General features: G+C 46.3%; 1 protein-coding gene across 1 annotated transcript in view; it reads left to right on the top strand.

Moving 5' to 3' along the window:
• The window catches only part of KIAA1614 (KIAA1614 ortholog), a 105,889-nt gene that overhangs the window by 46,272 nt on the left and 42,568 nt on the right, over positions 1-17,049 (top strand). Inside the window, 1 exon segment of the mRNA XM_030207022.1 lies at positions 11,325-11,486. Coding sequence (XP_030062882.1) covers positions 11,325-11,486 — 162 coding nt within the window.

The raw sequence follows: 17,049 nt of genomic DNA, 5'->3' as shown, positions 1-17,049 counted from the left end.
CTCGTTACATCTCGTCTCGACTGTTGCAACCTCCTCCTCGCTGGTCTCCCACTTAGCCACCTATCCCCCCTCCAATCTGTCCAAAATTCCGCCGCACGTCTTATCTACCGTGTGAACTGATACTCTCATATCACCCCTCTCCTCAAGTCGCTTCACTGGCTCCCGATCCGCTACCGTATACAGTTCAAGCTTCTCCTACTGACCTTCAAGTGCACTCAAACTACAGCCCCCCATTACCTCTCTATCCTCCTCTCCCCGTATGTTCCTACCCGTAACCTCCGCTCTCAGGACAAATCACTCTTATCTGTACCCTTCTCCACCACCGCTAACTCCAGACTCCGCCCCTTCTGCCTCGCTTCACCTTATGCCTGGAACAGACTTCCCGAGCCCATACGCCATGCACCCTCCCTGCCCATTTTCAAGTCATTACTCAAAGCCCATCTCTTCTCCCTTGCTTTTGGCGCCTAGCCACTCTACACTGACTACATAGCTTGTTACCTTTAGATTGTAAGCTCTCTTGAGCAGGGACCATCCTTCCCCATGTTTAAACTTGTACAGCGCTGTGTAACCCTGGCAGCGCTATAGAAATGCTAAGTAGTAGTAGTAGTACCTCGCTGTCTGAGAGAGTCACCCCCATCAATTCAGATTTATCGTAATTAACTTTAAAGCCAGACATCCCCCCATACCTATCCAGTTCCCGTTTAATAATAGGCAATGTCAATAGTGGATACCCAACATAAAACAAGACATCATCTGCAAATAAAGCTATTTTATGCTCTGTATCCCCTATCCTCTCCCCTTTAATATCTGTTAGAATTCGCACCCGCTGTGCCAGGGGTTCAATGGAGATCGCAAACAATAATGGGGAGAGAGGACAACCTTGTCGTGTCCCCCTTTGAATCGTAAACTGTCCTGTGTAACCCCCATTCACTTTTATTCTGGCTACCGGTGATTTATATAGGCACTGTAACCATCCCACAAATCTCTCCCCAAATCCCATTTCACTCATCACCTCCCATAAATAGTTCCACTCCACCCTGTCGAATGCCTTCTCGGCATCCGTTGTCAAAAAGGCCAGCAGCTCTTCGCTTTGTTGAGTACTCCATAGGATATGTAATGATCTCCTTATGTTATCTACCACCTGTCTCTTGGGCACGAAACCAGATTGATCTTCATTTATCAAATACGGCAGCACTATCCCCAGCCTATTGGCCATTATCTTGGCTAAGATCTTAATATCCACGTTTAACAGGGATATCGGTCTATATGAACCACACACTCCTGGATCACACCCCGGCTTTAACAATACCGATATCTCCGCCTCATGCATACTAGGCGGGAACGATCCGCCTGTCAAACCACTGTTACCCACTCTGCATAGGACAGGCACCAGTTCCTTGGAAAAGACCTTATAAAATTTGGCCGTGTACCCATCGAGTCCCGGAGCCTTCCCCCCTTTTAAATTTTTAATCACTTCAAACACTTCTTTATGGTTTATGGGTTGCTCTAGCATCTCCCTTTGTGATCCTGATAATTGCTGGAGTCCCAGCTCCTGCAAATATTGTTGTATTTCCCCCTTGGAAACCTCCGCCCCTTTCGCATATAAAGTAATGTAGTATTGCACAAATTGGTCACGTATAGCCCCGTCACTGTACAAAGGAATCCCTCCCTGTCCCTTAATCATCAATATTGTACTATTGACCTGACGTTGCTTAAGAAAGCGGGCTAGCATAGTACTCGATTTATTACTAAATTCGAAGAATTTCTGTTGCGTGAGATGCCTTTGAAATCCATTTTTTCCACCTGCAGTTTTTGTAATTCAGCCCTACATTCTAATAAACTTTGCAAGACCTCTAGATTCCTACCCTCCTGATGTTCCGTCTCTAGCTGTGCTAATTTTACTCTAATCTCCAATTCCCTAGATTCACGCTCCCGCTTCCGGATAGCTCCATTTTTGATGAGGCATCCCCTTATAACCACTTTAAGAGCATCCCACAAGCTCCCGTCAGACACCTCACCCATATCATTAAATTCCATATATTCCTTAATGGCCCCCCGGATCTCTGTACAGATCTTATCATCCCCCATTAATGATTCATTCAACCTCCAATAGGTAGATTTCCTTTCTTGCCCTAGATCGGAGAACGTGATCCAAACCGGGGCATGGTCAGAAGCATGAATGCTCTCTACTTCTGTTTCTCTCACCCTTTCCCATAGGGAGCGGCTAACCCAGATCACATCAATTCTTGTGTATGTCTGTTGTGCGTGCGAGTAGAATGAAAATGTGCGTTGCCTAGGATGTTGCAGCCTCCAGACGTCAAGAAGATCCAACTCCTTGACTAAAGCCTTTAGCTTACTTCTATGTGGTTTGAGATTACCTCCTTCACCCTTGGAATGATCCAACCCCGCCCAGGTCATATTAAAATCTCCCCCCATTATTACCCTGCCTGCTGCAAACTGTGCTAATTCTTCTCGAAGAGATTCAAAAAATTGTCCCTGCTCTGTGTTGGGAGCATATAGATTTATAATTGTTACAGTCTGATTATATAGTTTCCCATTTATCGCAATGCATCTCCCCTGTGCCTCTGTGTACATATCTTCCTTAAGAAATGGAACCCCCTCCCTAATGTATGTAGCCAGGCCCCCCATTTTGCCTCCCCGTGGGTCTGCCAGTGCATAATAGTTTCCGAAATTCTTATGTTGCAGCAACCTTTGATCTTTCTTTTGTATGTGTGTTTCATGGAGCATGATAATGTCCCACTTTAAACGCCTGAGTTCATTAAAAATAATACTTCTTTTCCCTGGGTTGTTTAACCCATTAACATTCCATGAACCCATCCTAACCCCCTCCCCCCCTTCCCTGTTGTCAACCGGCCTCCCTCCCTTCCTGCCAGTTAGTTCTTGAAGGACGTTTGTCAACAACCGGGTGCCACTGTGTACCCTCATATCCCATTCAATCTCACCCATCCATACATCTTCACCTCACTTTTTAACCACGCCGGTTGTCGTTTGGTCTTCCGTCCTCCTTTTTTAATACGCGGAATATATTTGGCCTGGGCTTCCAGGATGGTGTTTTTGAACAGCATCCACGCCTGATGTAAATTTTTGACCCTCGCAGCCACTTCTCTTACGTTTTTTTTTTCACCGTTCTTCTCATTTTATCATAGTCTCCTTTTTTAAAGTAACGCTAACGTATTTGATTTCCTATGTATACTTACTTCAAAGCTAATATCAAATCTGATCATATTATGATCACTGTTATCAAGCGGCCCCAGCACCATCACCTCCCGCACCAGATCTTGCACTCCACTAAGGACGAGGTCTAGAATTTTTTCCTTCTCTCGTCGGCTCCTGTACCAGCTGCTCCATAAAGCTATCCTTGATTTCATCAAGGAATTTTATCTCCCTAGCGTGCCTCGATGTTACATTTACCCAGTCAATATCGGGGTAATTGAAATCACCCATTATTATTGTGTTGCCCAGTTTGCGTCCCTAATTTCCTTTAACATCCGTCTGTTCATCCCGTCCAGGCAGATGGTAGTACACTCCTATCACTATCCTTTTCCCATTTACACGTGGAATTTCAATCCACAGTGATTCCAAGAAGTGTTTTGTTTCCTGCAGAATTTTCAATCTATTTGATTCAAGGCTCTCGTTAATATACAATGCTACCCCTCCACCAATTCGGTCTACCCTATCACTACGATATAATTTGTACCCCGGTATGACAGTGTCCCACTGGTTATCCTCCTTCCACCAGGTCTCAGAGATGCCTATTATATCTAATTTTTCATTTAGTGCAATATATTCTAACTCTCCCATCTTATTTCTTAGGCTCCTGGCATTCACATATAGACATTTCAAACTATGTTTGTTGTTCCTATTTACATCATGCTTAGTGGTGTACAACGCTGCGTATGCCTTGTAGTAGTGGTAGTAGTACTTGACAGTATTAATTTGCAATCTTTAGTCTGATTTTTATTTAAGGACACCTGATCTACTACGGTCTCTTTTGCAACCTCACTATCGGGATACCCTATCTTCCCTGTTTTGGTGATATCTTTGAAAGATACCTTATCCCGAACCATGGGCTTTTGAGCGACTTTCGGCCTCGCCCCCCCCCCCCCCCCCCCAGTTTCTAGTTTAAAAGCTGCTCTATATCCTTTTTAAATGCCGATGCCAGCAGCCTGGTCCCACCCTGGTTAAGGTGGAGCCCATCCTTTCGGAATAGACTCCCCCTTTCCCAGAATGTTGCCTGGTTCCTAACAAATCTAAAACCCTCCTCCCTGCACCATCGTTTCATCCACGCATTGAGACTCCAGAGCTCTGCCTGTCTCTTGGGCCCTGCGCATGGAACGAGTAGAGGATCTGCATTTGAGCTTTCTATCTAAGAGCCTAAATTTGGCTTCCAGAACCTCTCACCCACATTTTCCTATGTCATTGGTACCCACATGTACCAAGACAGCCGGCTCCTCCCCAGCACTATCTAAAATCCTATCTAGGTGACGCGTGAGGTCCGCCACCTTCGCACCAGGCTGGCAAGTCACCAGGCGATCCTCACGTCTACCAGCCACCCAGCTATCTATATGCCTAATGATCGAATCACCAACTACAACAGCTGTCCTAACCTTTCCCGCCCGGTGCGAGAGGATAGTAAATCCCCCTGGTGGGCAGGTCCTGACTACAGGAGTACTTCCTACTTCACCAGGGTGATGCTCTCCTTCTAGGAGACCTCCCTCCTCCAAGGTAGCACAGGGGCTACCAGACTGGAGGTGGGACCTCTCTACAACATCCCTGTAGGTCTCCTCTGTGTACCTCTCTGTCTCCCTCAGCTCCACCAAGTCTGCTACTCTAGCCTCAAGAGAACGGACACGTTCTCTGAGAGCTAGGAGCTCTTTGCATCGGGCACACACATATGACATCTCACCAACTGGGAGATAATCATACATGTGACACTCAATGCAAAAGACTGGATAGCACCCCTCTTGCTGCTGGACTGTTGACTCCATCTTAGTGTTTTTGAGTTTTTCAATAATTTAATACTTGCTACAGTATTAAGGATATTAGCCTAATATAAAAGTGTCTTTTAGTTTATGTGATATTAGAAGCATGACGGCAGATAAAGGCCATATGACTCATCCAGTCTGTCCATCCTCTGTAACCCTTAATTCTTCCTGTTCCTAAGTGATCCTACATGCTTATCCCATACCTTTTTAAATTCTGGATCAAATATGGAAAATCAATCAAGGAACCTGAATTTAAGGCTATTAAACTTTCCAAAATCCAAATTTGTAGCCCCCAAGGATATGTTTGCCAAATTTTTAAAGGAGGTATATAAATATCCTGAACAATCACTTCCCCCATTGCAAAAAATGTATTACTTGGAAACAAAAGCTCCTTTGCAGCAAGATATTCCTAAACAGGCCACTTTACATGAATCATTGGATCTAACAAACCTTCTTGAACAGTCTATAGACAACACGGAGACTAAAGCAACCTTAATTGTAACGTTTGTCTTTTTAAAAGATAAAGAATCTTTGATGAGACTTTATTTTAAAAATGTTCACCCGGTTTTTAAAGGAAGCAAAGTCTCAGTGTTTCCAGATATTGCCCGTTGGACCCAACAGAGGCGGAAGAAATTCCTGGATATGAAACAGGAATCTGTTAGCACAGGGGCTGTTTTCCAACTACGTTTCCCTTGTAAATGTATTTTGATATTCAAGGAGAAGAAATATATATTTTTTGAACCTGAACAATTGAGATCATTCCTTGATATGAAAAGAGACTAGACCTTAATTCAAATAAGAGTCCCAAATGTATTAAAGGGAACCACTGTTTGATTTTTGTTATATATTATCTCTTATTATACCAACTTCCTTTGGTTATAACCATCTGGAATCCACTTTTCTAGAGGACTATAAACCCAATTTGGAAAAGATTCTCTATGTAGCATATTTCCTTAATTTCTATGCATCTAAAATGGGTGTATCTATTCAAAGAATGTATCTTTGTATTAACTTTAAAATGATAAATAAAGAATTAAATTCTGGAACAGTCCTCGACTCCACCACCTCCACCAAGAGGCCATTCCACACCTCCACTACCCTTTCTGTGAAATAATACTTCCTTAGGTTACTCTTAAGCCTATTCCCTCTTAACTTTGTCATATGCCCTCTCATTCCAGAGCTCTCCTTCATTTGAAAAAGACTCTCTTCCTGTACATAAATGCCCTTGAGATATTTAAACGTTTCTATCATGTCTCCTCTCTCCTTCCTCTCTTCCAGCGTATACATGAGGTACCTAAGCCTGTCCCTGTTATTTTTGCATTCAAGACCGCTTACTGATTTCGTAGCCGCCCTCTGGACCAACTCCATCCTGTTTACATCTTTCCGTAGGTGTGGTCTCCAGAACTGCATGCAGTACTCCAAATGAGGCCTCACCAGAGACTTATACAACGGCACTATCACTTCCTTTTTTCTGCTGGTCATGCCTCTCTTTATGCACCCAAGCATCCTTCTGGCTTTGGCCGTCGCTTTTTCTACCTGTTTGAAAGCTTTAAGTTCATCAGACACAAGCACCCCCAAGTCCCGCTCTTCCTTCGCACACTGAAGCACTACACCCCCTATACTGTACCGTTCCCTCGGGTTTTTGCGACCCAAGCGCATGACCCTGCATTTTTTGGGATTAAACCTTAGTTGCCAAATATTGGTCCATTCCATATCATCATGCTGATCAATCCATAGACTGGTGGGTTGTGTCCATCTACCAGCAGGTGGAGATAGAGAGCAATCCTTTTGCCTCCCTATATGTGGTCATGTGCTGCCGGAAACTCCTCAGTATGTTCTCTATCTCAGCAGGTGGTGGTCACACACAGCAGCAGCTCTGGCTAGGCCTCCAAGCCTAATTTTTAGGTTTTGTTGAGTGCCTGGGGTTGAGGGCTCTTCTTGAGCAAGTGCAAACTGGTGGCGCCAGGTCCCTCCTTTTCTCCCCCCTCCCGCTGGCTCCGTTAATAAAAAAAAAATTTTTGAACGTCTTTAAGGGCGTTTATTTAAACGTTTATTGCAGCTACTCACTGGGACACCAGGTCGTTACAGCTCGGAGCGAGAAGCAGGTAATTTTTACCTTTTTATAGCGGGCAGGGGGTTCCCCGATTGATCTCCACGTGGCCTATGGCGTCGGAGGGCGAGGGCGCGAAGAATCGCTCCCCGGACCGCGTGTGCGCTTCTAGCGGGGATGCGGGGGTTTTAAAGTCTGATTCGCCCTTGTTGGGTGTCAGTTTGGAGGCCGGTCAGTGTCCCGGGTCTTCCTCCGGCGTGGCGGTTTTTCCCGCCATAAACGCCCATCCCCCGCTGCTCGCCTCCGCCATCTTGCCGGCCACTCTGCTCGGACGGCTTCTTCTTGGGCCGCCCTTGAGCTGGGAGACGTTCATGCCATGGCCGCCCTTGATTTGGGCGACGGCAAAAAAGCGGCTAAAGTTAAGCGCCGTTCTTCCCGCGCGGCTCCTTCGTGGAGTGTCGCGCCGGATGCCATCTTGGATGCGCAGCATGGTTCTCCCCCGCTCTTGCGAGCGCCGGTTGAGGGTGCGTCTAGGGCTGTGGCCCAAGCTGCTGAAGTGCACAGTCTGGGGGGTTTCTCCCCCGAGTTTATTTTGCTGCTGCATCAGGCCTTTCTTATGCAAAACGCTGCCCCTTCTCCCTTGTCCGATAAAGGGGTTGAGGCCCCCGGGAAGTAAACGCCCTCGGGTGGATGCCCAGGCCTTAGAGAACGCTGTTTCCTCTGATGTAGATGAGGGCAGCGTATCTGAGTTCTCCCAACGGTCCTTTGGGGATTCCTTGGAGGAGACGGATTCCCGCTCGGATGGAGCGGATGACCCCTCTGCAGCACGAATCTTTCGCTCAGAGGATTTGCCCAACCTGTTAGTGCAGGCCATGAGCATTTTGAAGATTTCCTCTCCGGAGGACGTCTCTCCCTCAGCCTCTGTTGGCTCCGCCATTATGCTGGGGACGAAGCGCCCGCCTAGAACCTTCCACGTGCATGATGCCATGCACACCTTGATTTCGGCTCAATGGGATGTCCCGGAAGCGAGCCTCAAAGTGGCTAGGGCTATGTCCCGCCTCTATCCTCTGCCTGAAGGTGAACGGGAGGCCTTTCTTTGGCCTACCATGGATTCTTTAATCACTGCGGTGACTAAGAAAACGGCGTTGCTGGTGGAAGGTGGCACGGCACTAAAGGACGCCCAAGACAGAAGATTGGAAGCGGCTTTAAGGTCGTCCTTTGAGGCGGCTGCCTTAAGTTTGCAGGCCTCAGTTTGCGGCTCCTATGTGGCCAGGGCGTGCCTGACGATTGTGTAGCGGGCTTCCCCCTCGGATCCTTCCTTGAGGGCTGATTGGGAAGGACAGCGCAGGGGCTCTGGTCTCCTGCAGAGGCAAAGTGGTCTATCAACCTCCTGGAACTCAGAGCCATTTGGTTGGCGCTTTTGGAGTTCATCCCGGTACTGGCGTTGAAGCCAGTACGGGTCCTGTCGGACAATGCCACGGCTGTGGCCTATGTCAACCGCCAGGGTGGTACCAAGAGCGCCCCTCTAGCCAAGGAGGCCGTGAATCTATGCCAGTGGGCGGAAGCGAACCTGGAACAGCTGTCAGCGGCCCACATTGCCGGAGTCATGAATGTCAAGGCGGACTTTCTCAGTCGCCATACCTTGGAGCCCGGAGAGTAGCAGCTATCTGCTCAGGCGTTCTTGGACATCACGAAGCGCTGGGGCCAGCCGAGCCTAGATCTGATGGCGTCATCGGCCAATTGCCAAGGGCCGCGCTTTTTCAGCAGAGGACGGGACCCTCGATCCCTGGGAGTAGATGCTCTTCTCCAACAGTGGCCAACACAAGAGCTTCTCTATGTGTTCCCGCCCTGGCCCATGTTGGGCAGGGTGCTAGACCGGGTGGCAAAGCATCCGGGCCGGATAATCCTGGTGGGTCCGGACTGGCCCAGACGTCCCTGGTATGCGGACTTGATCAGGCTCTCAGTCGACGATCCTCTGCGGCTGCCAGTGGAGCAGGGCCTGTTACATCAGGGTCCCGTGGTGATGGAGGATCCCTCCCCCTTTGGTCTTACGGCCTGGCTATTGAGCGGCAGCGTCTGAGAAAAAAGGGCTTCTCAGACAAGGTCATCGCCACTATGCTGAGAGCGAGGAAGCGCTCTACTTCTACTGCTTACGCCAGGGTTTGGCGTATCTTTGCAGCGTGGTGTGAAGCAGGCTCACTTTCTCCCTTCACTGCTCCAATTTCTTCAGTGTTGGCGTTCCTGCAAGAAGGTCTGGAGAAAGGCCTGTCGCTCAGTTCCCTTAAAGTCCAGGTAGCGGCTCTGGCTTGCTTCAGGGGCCGCCTGAAGGGTGCTTTCCTGGCTTCGCAGCCAGATGTGGTGCGCTTTCTCAAGGGAGTTAATCACCTGCGCCCTCCTCTGCACTCAGTGGTGCCTGCGTGGAATCTCAACCTGGTGCTAAGAGCATTGCAGAAGCCGCCTTTTGAGCCTTTGTCGAGGGCATCTCTGAAAGACCTGACGTTGAAAGCAGTCTTTTTGGTGGCTATCACTTCAGCCAGAAGAGTTTCCGAGCTCCAGGCACTCTCATGTCGAGAGCCTTTTCTGCAGTTCACTGAGGCAGGAGTGACTATTCGCACAGTGCCTTCCTTCCTGCCCAAGATTGTTTCTCGCTTCCATGTGAATCAGCAGCTCTGTCTCCCATCCTTTCGTAGGGAGGACTACCCAGAGGAATACTCTGCTCTCAAATATCTGGATGTGAGACGTGTCATCATCAGATACTTGGAAGTGACCAATGATTTCCGGAAATCGGATCATCTGTTTGTCCTGTTTGCAGGTCCTCGTAAGGGTCTGCAGGCTGCTAAGCCTACAGTGGCAAGATGGGTCAAGGAAGCCATTGCAGCGGCTTATGTGGCCGCGGGGAAGGTGCCTCCTATCCAGCTGAAGGCTCACTCCACTAGAGCTCAGGCGGCCTCGATGGCAGAGGCCGGGTCCGTCTCCTTGGAAGAGATATGCAAGGCGGCAACTTGGGCATCGGCCCATACCTTCTCAAAGCATTACCGCTTGACTGTGGCTGCTCGGGCGGAGGCCCGGTTTGGAGCTTCAGTGTTGCGGTCAGGGATTTCAATGTCCCGCCCTGGGTGAGTACTGCTTCGGTACATCCCACCAGTCTATGGATTGATCAGCATGATGATATGGAAGGTAAAATTATGTATCATACCTGATAATTTTCTTTCCATTAATCATAGCTGATCAATCCATAGCCCCTCCCAGATATCTGTATTGTTTATATTCTGGTTGCATTTCAGGTTCAAGTTTAGTCTTCAGTTCCTGTTCAGGAGGACTTCGTGTTCAAGTTTTTCAATGGATTCTTCAAGAGTTGAGACGAATTTGTGTTACAGTGAGCTGCTGCATTCCTCTCCCCTCCGTTTTACGGGGCTGGATTGAGACCTAAATTCTTCCGGCGCTCCCTCCCGCTTCGTGCGGCTGTAGGGTAGCTTTGTACCCCTCCCGCTTCGGCGGTGTTGGGGTCAGTCAGCTCCTCCCGCGGTTGCGGTTGCAGGATAAGCCAGATCCCCCCGCATCGGCGGGTGTGGTGTCCCTCCCCCGCTCCGCGGGGATGAGCTGGACGGATTCCCCTCCCACACTTGTGTGGGGATGAGCTGGGCTAATTCCCCTCCCCCGTTTCGGCAGTGGTGAGCTGGGCAGAGTGTCCCTTTGTGGGTGTAATTCTCTAAGTGCTGAGTCCTGCGGATGGAGCTTTGATATCGACATACTGAGGAGTTTCCGGCAGCACATGACCACATATAGGGAGGCAAAAGGATTGCTCTCTATCTCCACCTGCTGGTAGATGGACACAACCCACCAGTCTATGGATTGATCAGCTATGATTAATGGAAAGAAAATTATCAGGTATGATAAATAATTTTACCTTCTCTCAAAACTTCTCAGAAAGTTTCAGCTGATTGTAGTATGTGAGGTAGAAGGGAAGGTATAGGCTACAGCAGGTGTCTGCCCTTAAAGCTATGTTTTAAGATGCTTTCTAGGGTTGAAAGGGGTATGAGGTGGATTCTGACCATGCATCTCAATAAGGCAGATGCTACTTCCTGGTCTCTCCAGTGAACTTAAAGCACAGCTTTCATGACAGAGAGGAATCTGTCAGCCACAGCTTTCCAAAGTACCACTGTTTGCATGCAGAGCCCTGTGTCATCATTGTTAAACCTCTTCTAATCTCTGGCATGTGTTTCTTGTCCCCTCCCTCCCTCCCTCCCTCCCTTTCTCCCTGGCCGCAGGGCTTTTGTTCCCCAGCAAGAGTTTGTGCCGAGTACCAGACATGATCAAGCAAAGCAGCTGCTGCCAAGAACTCGGATGAAGGCCCGCACAAACCCCCTCCGAGCCAGCCACCATATTTTGTCGCCGCCGGCTGCTGGCATCTCCCTGAACTTGGAAGGACGGTAAGGGCAGCCTTTTGGTTATAGGCCATATGTTCGAGAGCTGGGACCTGATTAGAATGGAATGGGGGAAAATGGAGATGGTTAGTTCCATGGCCTTCAATCTCTCTCACTGGATTTACCTAGATCACTTGTCAACATTAAACTTCATGTTCCATTTGCTCTTATTACAAAGCATGATATACCCACATCTGTAAGTATTTCACTGTACACACATGCTAATGAATCATACCATGTAGAAATCTCGAATGAGTGTTATATTATGTGGTGGAGGAACTTTTCTCAGGAACCAAATGAAACTTGTATTTTTTTCATCCTGCCACACTGCTGAGGTCATCATCTGGTCTCTCAATTACTATCAATAATAGGTTTGATGTCCGAGTATTCAGGTTTATCTGATTGTATTCTGACCTTTCAGTCAGGTTTTAATAAGCTTTTGAGCCACAATAAGCCTCATTGCCAGCCATGTTCAGAAAAATCCACCAATGCAGCATATTTGTATCTGGTCTTGTTTTGTTCATCTCAAAGATATCTGGGTGATGTAGTTTAGCATGTCTTTTGTTTTTTTCCTATTGAAACAATATAATCACAAAAACTCAGAATACCTTAAAATAGGTATTAAAATGAGAACCTAGGACTGATGTGAAAAGTGCCTTTGTGTATGGAGCCATTTGATCATGTGACGACTCTGCTCTGCATGGAACACCGCGCTACCTATCTTGTATAGGATTACCTATAAAATCTTAACTCTTGTTCACAAAGTTTACTACTGTGGCACCCCACTTTATTTGTCTCACCTGCTTATCCCATACACTCCTACTCAGTCTCTCCAATCTTTCCAGAAGAACTATCTCTGTCCCAAGCTTTCATGTAATCTGCCTCGATACTAGAAGAAGTCTGATTTTCAGTGTCACCAGACCTATCCTCTGAAATGCCCTGCCCTTACATCTTTGATTAGAACGCCGCTTCCAGAAATTCAAGGAAGAACTGAAGACATTTATTTTTCAGGATGCCTGTTGTATATAGTGCCATCAGACATTATTATCCATCTTTGCTTTTCGCTCATATCCTGGTGGGGGTAGGTGGGTGTGCCATTCCCCGTTTTGGACAGAACTTCTTTCTCTTTACTCTCCTTTCCTATTTATGAAGTTACATCTTTTCATCCTTCCTCAATTCTTTTTAGATTATAATATTGTAAACCACTCAGAATGGATTTCTGAATGGGTGGTATATCAAATATTAATTAAACTTGATCACCCAGCTCATTCAATGCACTCCCGTAAACTATCATGTGTGACTTGAGAAAATGGATTGAGTAAACAGTGACTTCCTCAGAATCTCATTATTTCAGCCAACAAGCTAGAATACCATTATGTAGTAAGATAAAGATGGAGAAAAATGAAAAAAAAAAAAAAAATAAGAGCCAGAAATGTCATGCTTTGTATCTATTTCTTACGGACGTAAGTGCATAAACATTGCCTTACTGGGACAGACTGAAGGTCGATCAAGCCCAATATCCTGTTTCCAACAGTGGGCAATCCAGGTCACAAGTACTTGGCAAGATCCCAAAAGAGTAAAACAGATTTTATGCTGCTTATCCTAGAAATAATCAGTGGATTTTCCAAGTCCATCTTAATAATGGCTTATTGACTTTTCTTTTAGGAAATTATTCAAACTTTTTTAAACCCTGCTAAGCTAACTGCTTTTACCACATTCTCTAGCAACAAATTCCAGAGTTTAAATTATATGTCGAGTAAAGAAATATTTTCTCTGGTTTGTTTTAAATTTACTTATTAGTTTCATTGCATGTCCCCTAGTCCTAGCATTTTTGGAAAGAGTAAACAATCGATTCACGTCTACCCATTCCACTCCACTCAGTATTTTATAGATCTCTATCATGTCTTCCCTCTGTTCTTCAATCTGAAGAGCCATAGCTGCTTTAGCCTTTCTTCATAAGGAAGTCGCCCCATCCCATTTTATCACTTTTGTTCCATTCTCTGTACCTTTTCTAATTTTGCTATATCTTTTTTGAGATGCGGTGACCAGAATTGCACATAATATTGAGGTGCAGTTGCACCATGGAGCTATACAAAGGCATTATAACATTCTCATTTTTGTTTTTCATTCTTTTCCTAATTATCATTCTAATGCTTTCTTAGCTGCCACTACACACTGAGCAGAGGGTTTCAACGTATCATCAACAATGACACCTAGATCCTTTTCCTGGATGGTGACTCCTAATGAGGAATCTTGCATCATGTAGCTATAGTTTGGGTTCCTCTTTCCCACATGCATCACTTTGCACATCATGGTGTTTGGATGCTCAGTCTCATAAGGTCCTCTTGCAATTTTTCACAATCCTCTTCCGATGTAACAACTTTGAATAACTTTTGTGTCATCAGCAAATGTAATTACCTCTCTATTTACTCTCATATCTAGATCATTTATAAGTTAAAAAGCAGCAGTCCAAGCACCAGACCCCTGGGGAATCTCCTAACTAACCTTCTTCATTGAGAATACTGACCATTTAACCCTACACTGTTTTCTATCTTTTAACCAGTTGTTAATCCACAGTAGGACATTATCTTGTCCTTTCCCACCTTACATACCTTTGCCCTTTTCTTCTCTCCTATCTCCCTTTTCCTCTCCCTCCTGCCCACTCCCTCCCCCTTTCTTGGCCCCTATACCCTGGGTCTTTATAGCTACAAAATCAAAAAGGGGGCAATAATGATGAAAAAAATTCCCCTAGTACTTGTGTATAATGAGGTCAGATTTCAGTGGCAGGGCTGCTGTATAATGTAAATAGATAAGAAATCCATGTAAAGTTGTGGGGTCTTAAAGCAGATTTCTTACACATTTAATGTTTTATACCTGCTCTGTATGTGTATGCACTTAAATGTATAATGTAGGGATGTCACACGCATGACAAATGATGTTTTAAATGGGCAACTGACCAGGGGGTCTCTCTTGGATATTGTGGATGACATGGAGGGGGTGTGTGGGTTGGGAGTATTGGGGGCAGATGGAGTTGGAAGGAGAAAAGTACCGAGGACCCCAATGCACAAATCACAGGAGCTCAGTGGCCCCAACATAATCTGTACAAACATACCCAAGCACATGCACATACTTGCGCTCACTCATGCACACACTTGTACACATAAACTTAGCTACATATGTGCACACATTTTCCACTCCCTCAAACATGCCACATGTAATTACTCACACCCACCCAAATCCATCAGTGTCATCCACAATAACACCCCCCCCCCCCCCCCCAGCATCTCCCCTATGTCTTCCCTAACCTCCCTCCATGGTCTGGTGTGTCCCACCTCCTGGTCTTCTCCTACATGCTGCTGTTGCTATGACTGTACCCCACTAGGCCCGCAAAAGCAGTAAAAGACATTTCAGCTCCAGAGCCATTGAGCTTCTGCACTCGGGCGGCTGCCACCACGTCCTGTCCCCTTGGAAACAGGAAGTATGAGTCAGAGGGATGCAGCAGTGACTTCAGTGCAGAGTCTCAAAGGCTCTGCAGCCAGCGCTGAAATGTCTGTTTTACTGCTTCTGCCGGCCCAGTTGGATACAGCCACAGCAGCATGGGGAACTTAAAGGAATGTTGGACAAGAGCAGTAGGATGGATAAGGGGATGCAGCAGGCCATACTTTTGAAACCCCTGGTATGACTCAGAGGGATGGGAAGCTATTGATTCAACTATATAGTTAAGCAGTGCTGCTGGATATCTGAGTATAAGTGCAATGTGCTGTTCTTCTGGCTCAGCTGGATGTATAACCTATAGGCTTAGAAGCTGAACGTTGCCACCAGCACGCAGAGGTTATCCTCCTTATTATGTAACATGAGTGTCTAACTTTGCATCCCATGTGTGCAGTTTCGCGCATGGATGTTAAATTCATGCATGAGTGTTACTTGGGTGCTATGTGGTGTTTTATAATCTTAACCGCTGCATGTGCGTAGTAGACAAGTGCAAGGGGGGAGGGGGTGTTCATGTGGGTGAGGCATGGGCCTCTCCCACAATTACACACACATATTAGAATAGTGTTCTGTAGGCGCTAGAGTGCCGCATTTAGGCATGCACATTTACGCCCATCATACACAGTGTAAGTGGGGTGTGCCTGAACGTTGGTGTGTAATTAGTATTCTATACTGGAATCTGAGCGCCCAGGTACTGTCTTAGAATTTGGGCTTAGTGCCACCTAACGTTTAGTGCACTTAATAGAATTGTCCCTTATCCCTGGATTCTATAAACTTACGCACTAGTCAGAAATTTGGGTGCACAAGTTATAAAATATGAAGGCACATTATTCAGGCACTTTTATTAGTATTTTATAAGGAAAAGTAGAATCCTTGAACTAAGCCACCTGAAGCTGTGTGCTTGTTTATAAAATTACCCTCTCCTTTAATGGAGGTCCAAACCTCTGCTAATAAATCAAAATCCTGAGTGGTGTAGAACGGAGTAGAAAGTGAATTGATTTTCATTCTTTTTCAAAAAGTAACAAAGACCAGGGGACACTCAGTGAAGTTATATGGAAATGCCCCTTCACCTCTCCCCTCTCCAATCGGTCAAAAACCTGCTGCCCCGTCTCGTCCTTCCCGCCAGGGTCCGCTTTACTCATTCTACCTCCTCTCTCAAAGTTCGCTTCACTGGCTGCCCTATCCGTTTTCGCATCCTGTTCAAATTCTTCTACTAACCTGGTAAATCGTATGCACCATCTCGGCTCCCCTAGTATCTACTCCACACTCGTCATTCCCTACACCCCTTGCTCCGTGCATCTCCGCTCCATGGATAAATCCTTCTTTATCTGTTCCCTTCTCCACTACTGCCAACTCCAGACTTCGCGCGCTTCTATCTCGCTGCACCCTACGCCTGGAATAAACTTCCTGAGCCCATACGTCTTGCCCCTCCTTGGACCACCTTTAAATCTAACTGAAAGCCCACCTCTTTAACATTGCTTTTGACTCGTAACCACTTGTAACCCTCGCCTCGACCTACCCTCCTCTCTCTCCTTCCCATTCACATTAATTGATTTGATGTGCTTACTTTATTTATTTTTTGTCTATTAGATTGTAAGCTCTTTGAGCAGGGACTGTCTTTCTTCTATGTTTGTGCAGCGCTGCGTACGCCTTGTAGCGCTATAGAAATGCTAATAGTAGTAGTAGTATAAAATAGTGCCAGATTCTGTGCCTAGCTTAATTGTCAATTAGGCTCCAATTGGCTTTAAGTGCCAGTAATAGCCACTTAAGTGGCATTAATTATTTCCTAATTGGCACTCTGTTTGTATTTAGCTGCATAACTGTATTTAGGTGCTATTCTATAAACTATCTATATGGCGCCTAGAAAATCAGTGCGGAAAACATTTCCGCCTAAGCATATTCGATAAGCGACACCTAGATTTTCATGCAGTGTATCGAATATGCTTAGTGATATCTTAGCGTCTTACCCTCTAAAACTATGCGCCTCCATTTACACCAGCAGAAAGTGGCATAAATCCCGGTGTGGTAGAATTAGGTTAGCGCAGAGAGCCATATTCTATAACTGCACATGTAAATTTTG

Source organism: Microcaecilia unicolor, chromosome 6 (assembly GCF_901765095.1).
Source record: "Microcaecilia unicolor chromosome 6, aMicUni1.1, whole genome shotgun sequence".
NCBI classification, from domain to species: Eukaryota; Metazoa; Chordata; class Amphibia; order Gymnophiona; family Siphonopidae; genus Microcaecilia; species Microcaecilia unicolor.
This window is presented reverse-complemented; position numbering and strand designations above follow the sequence as displayed.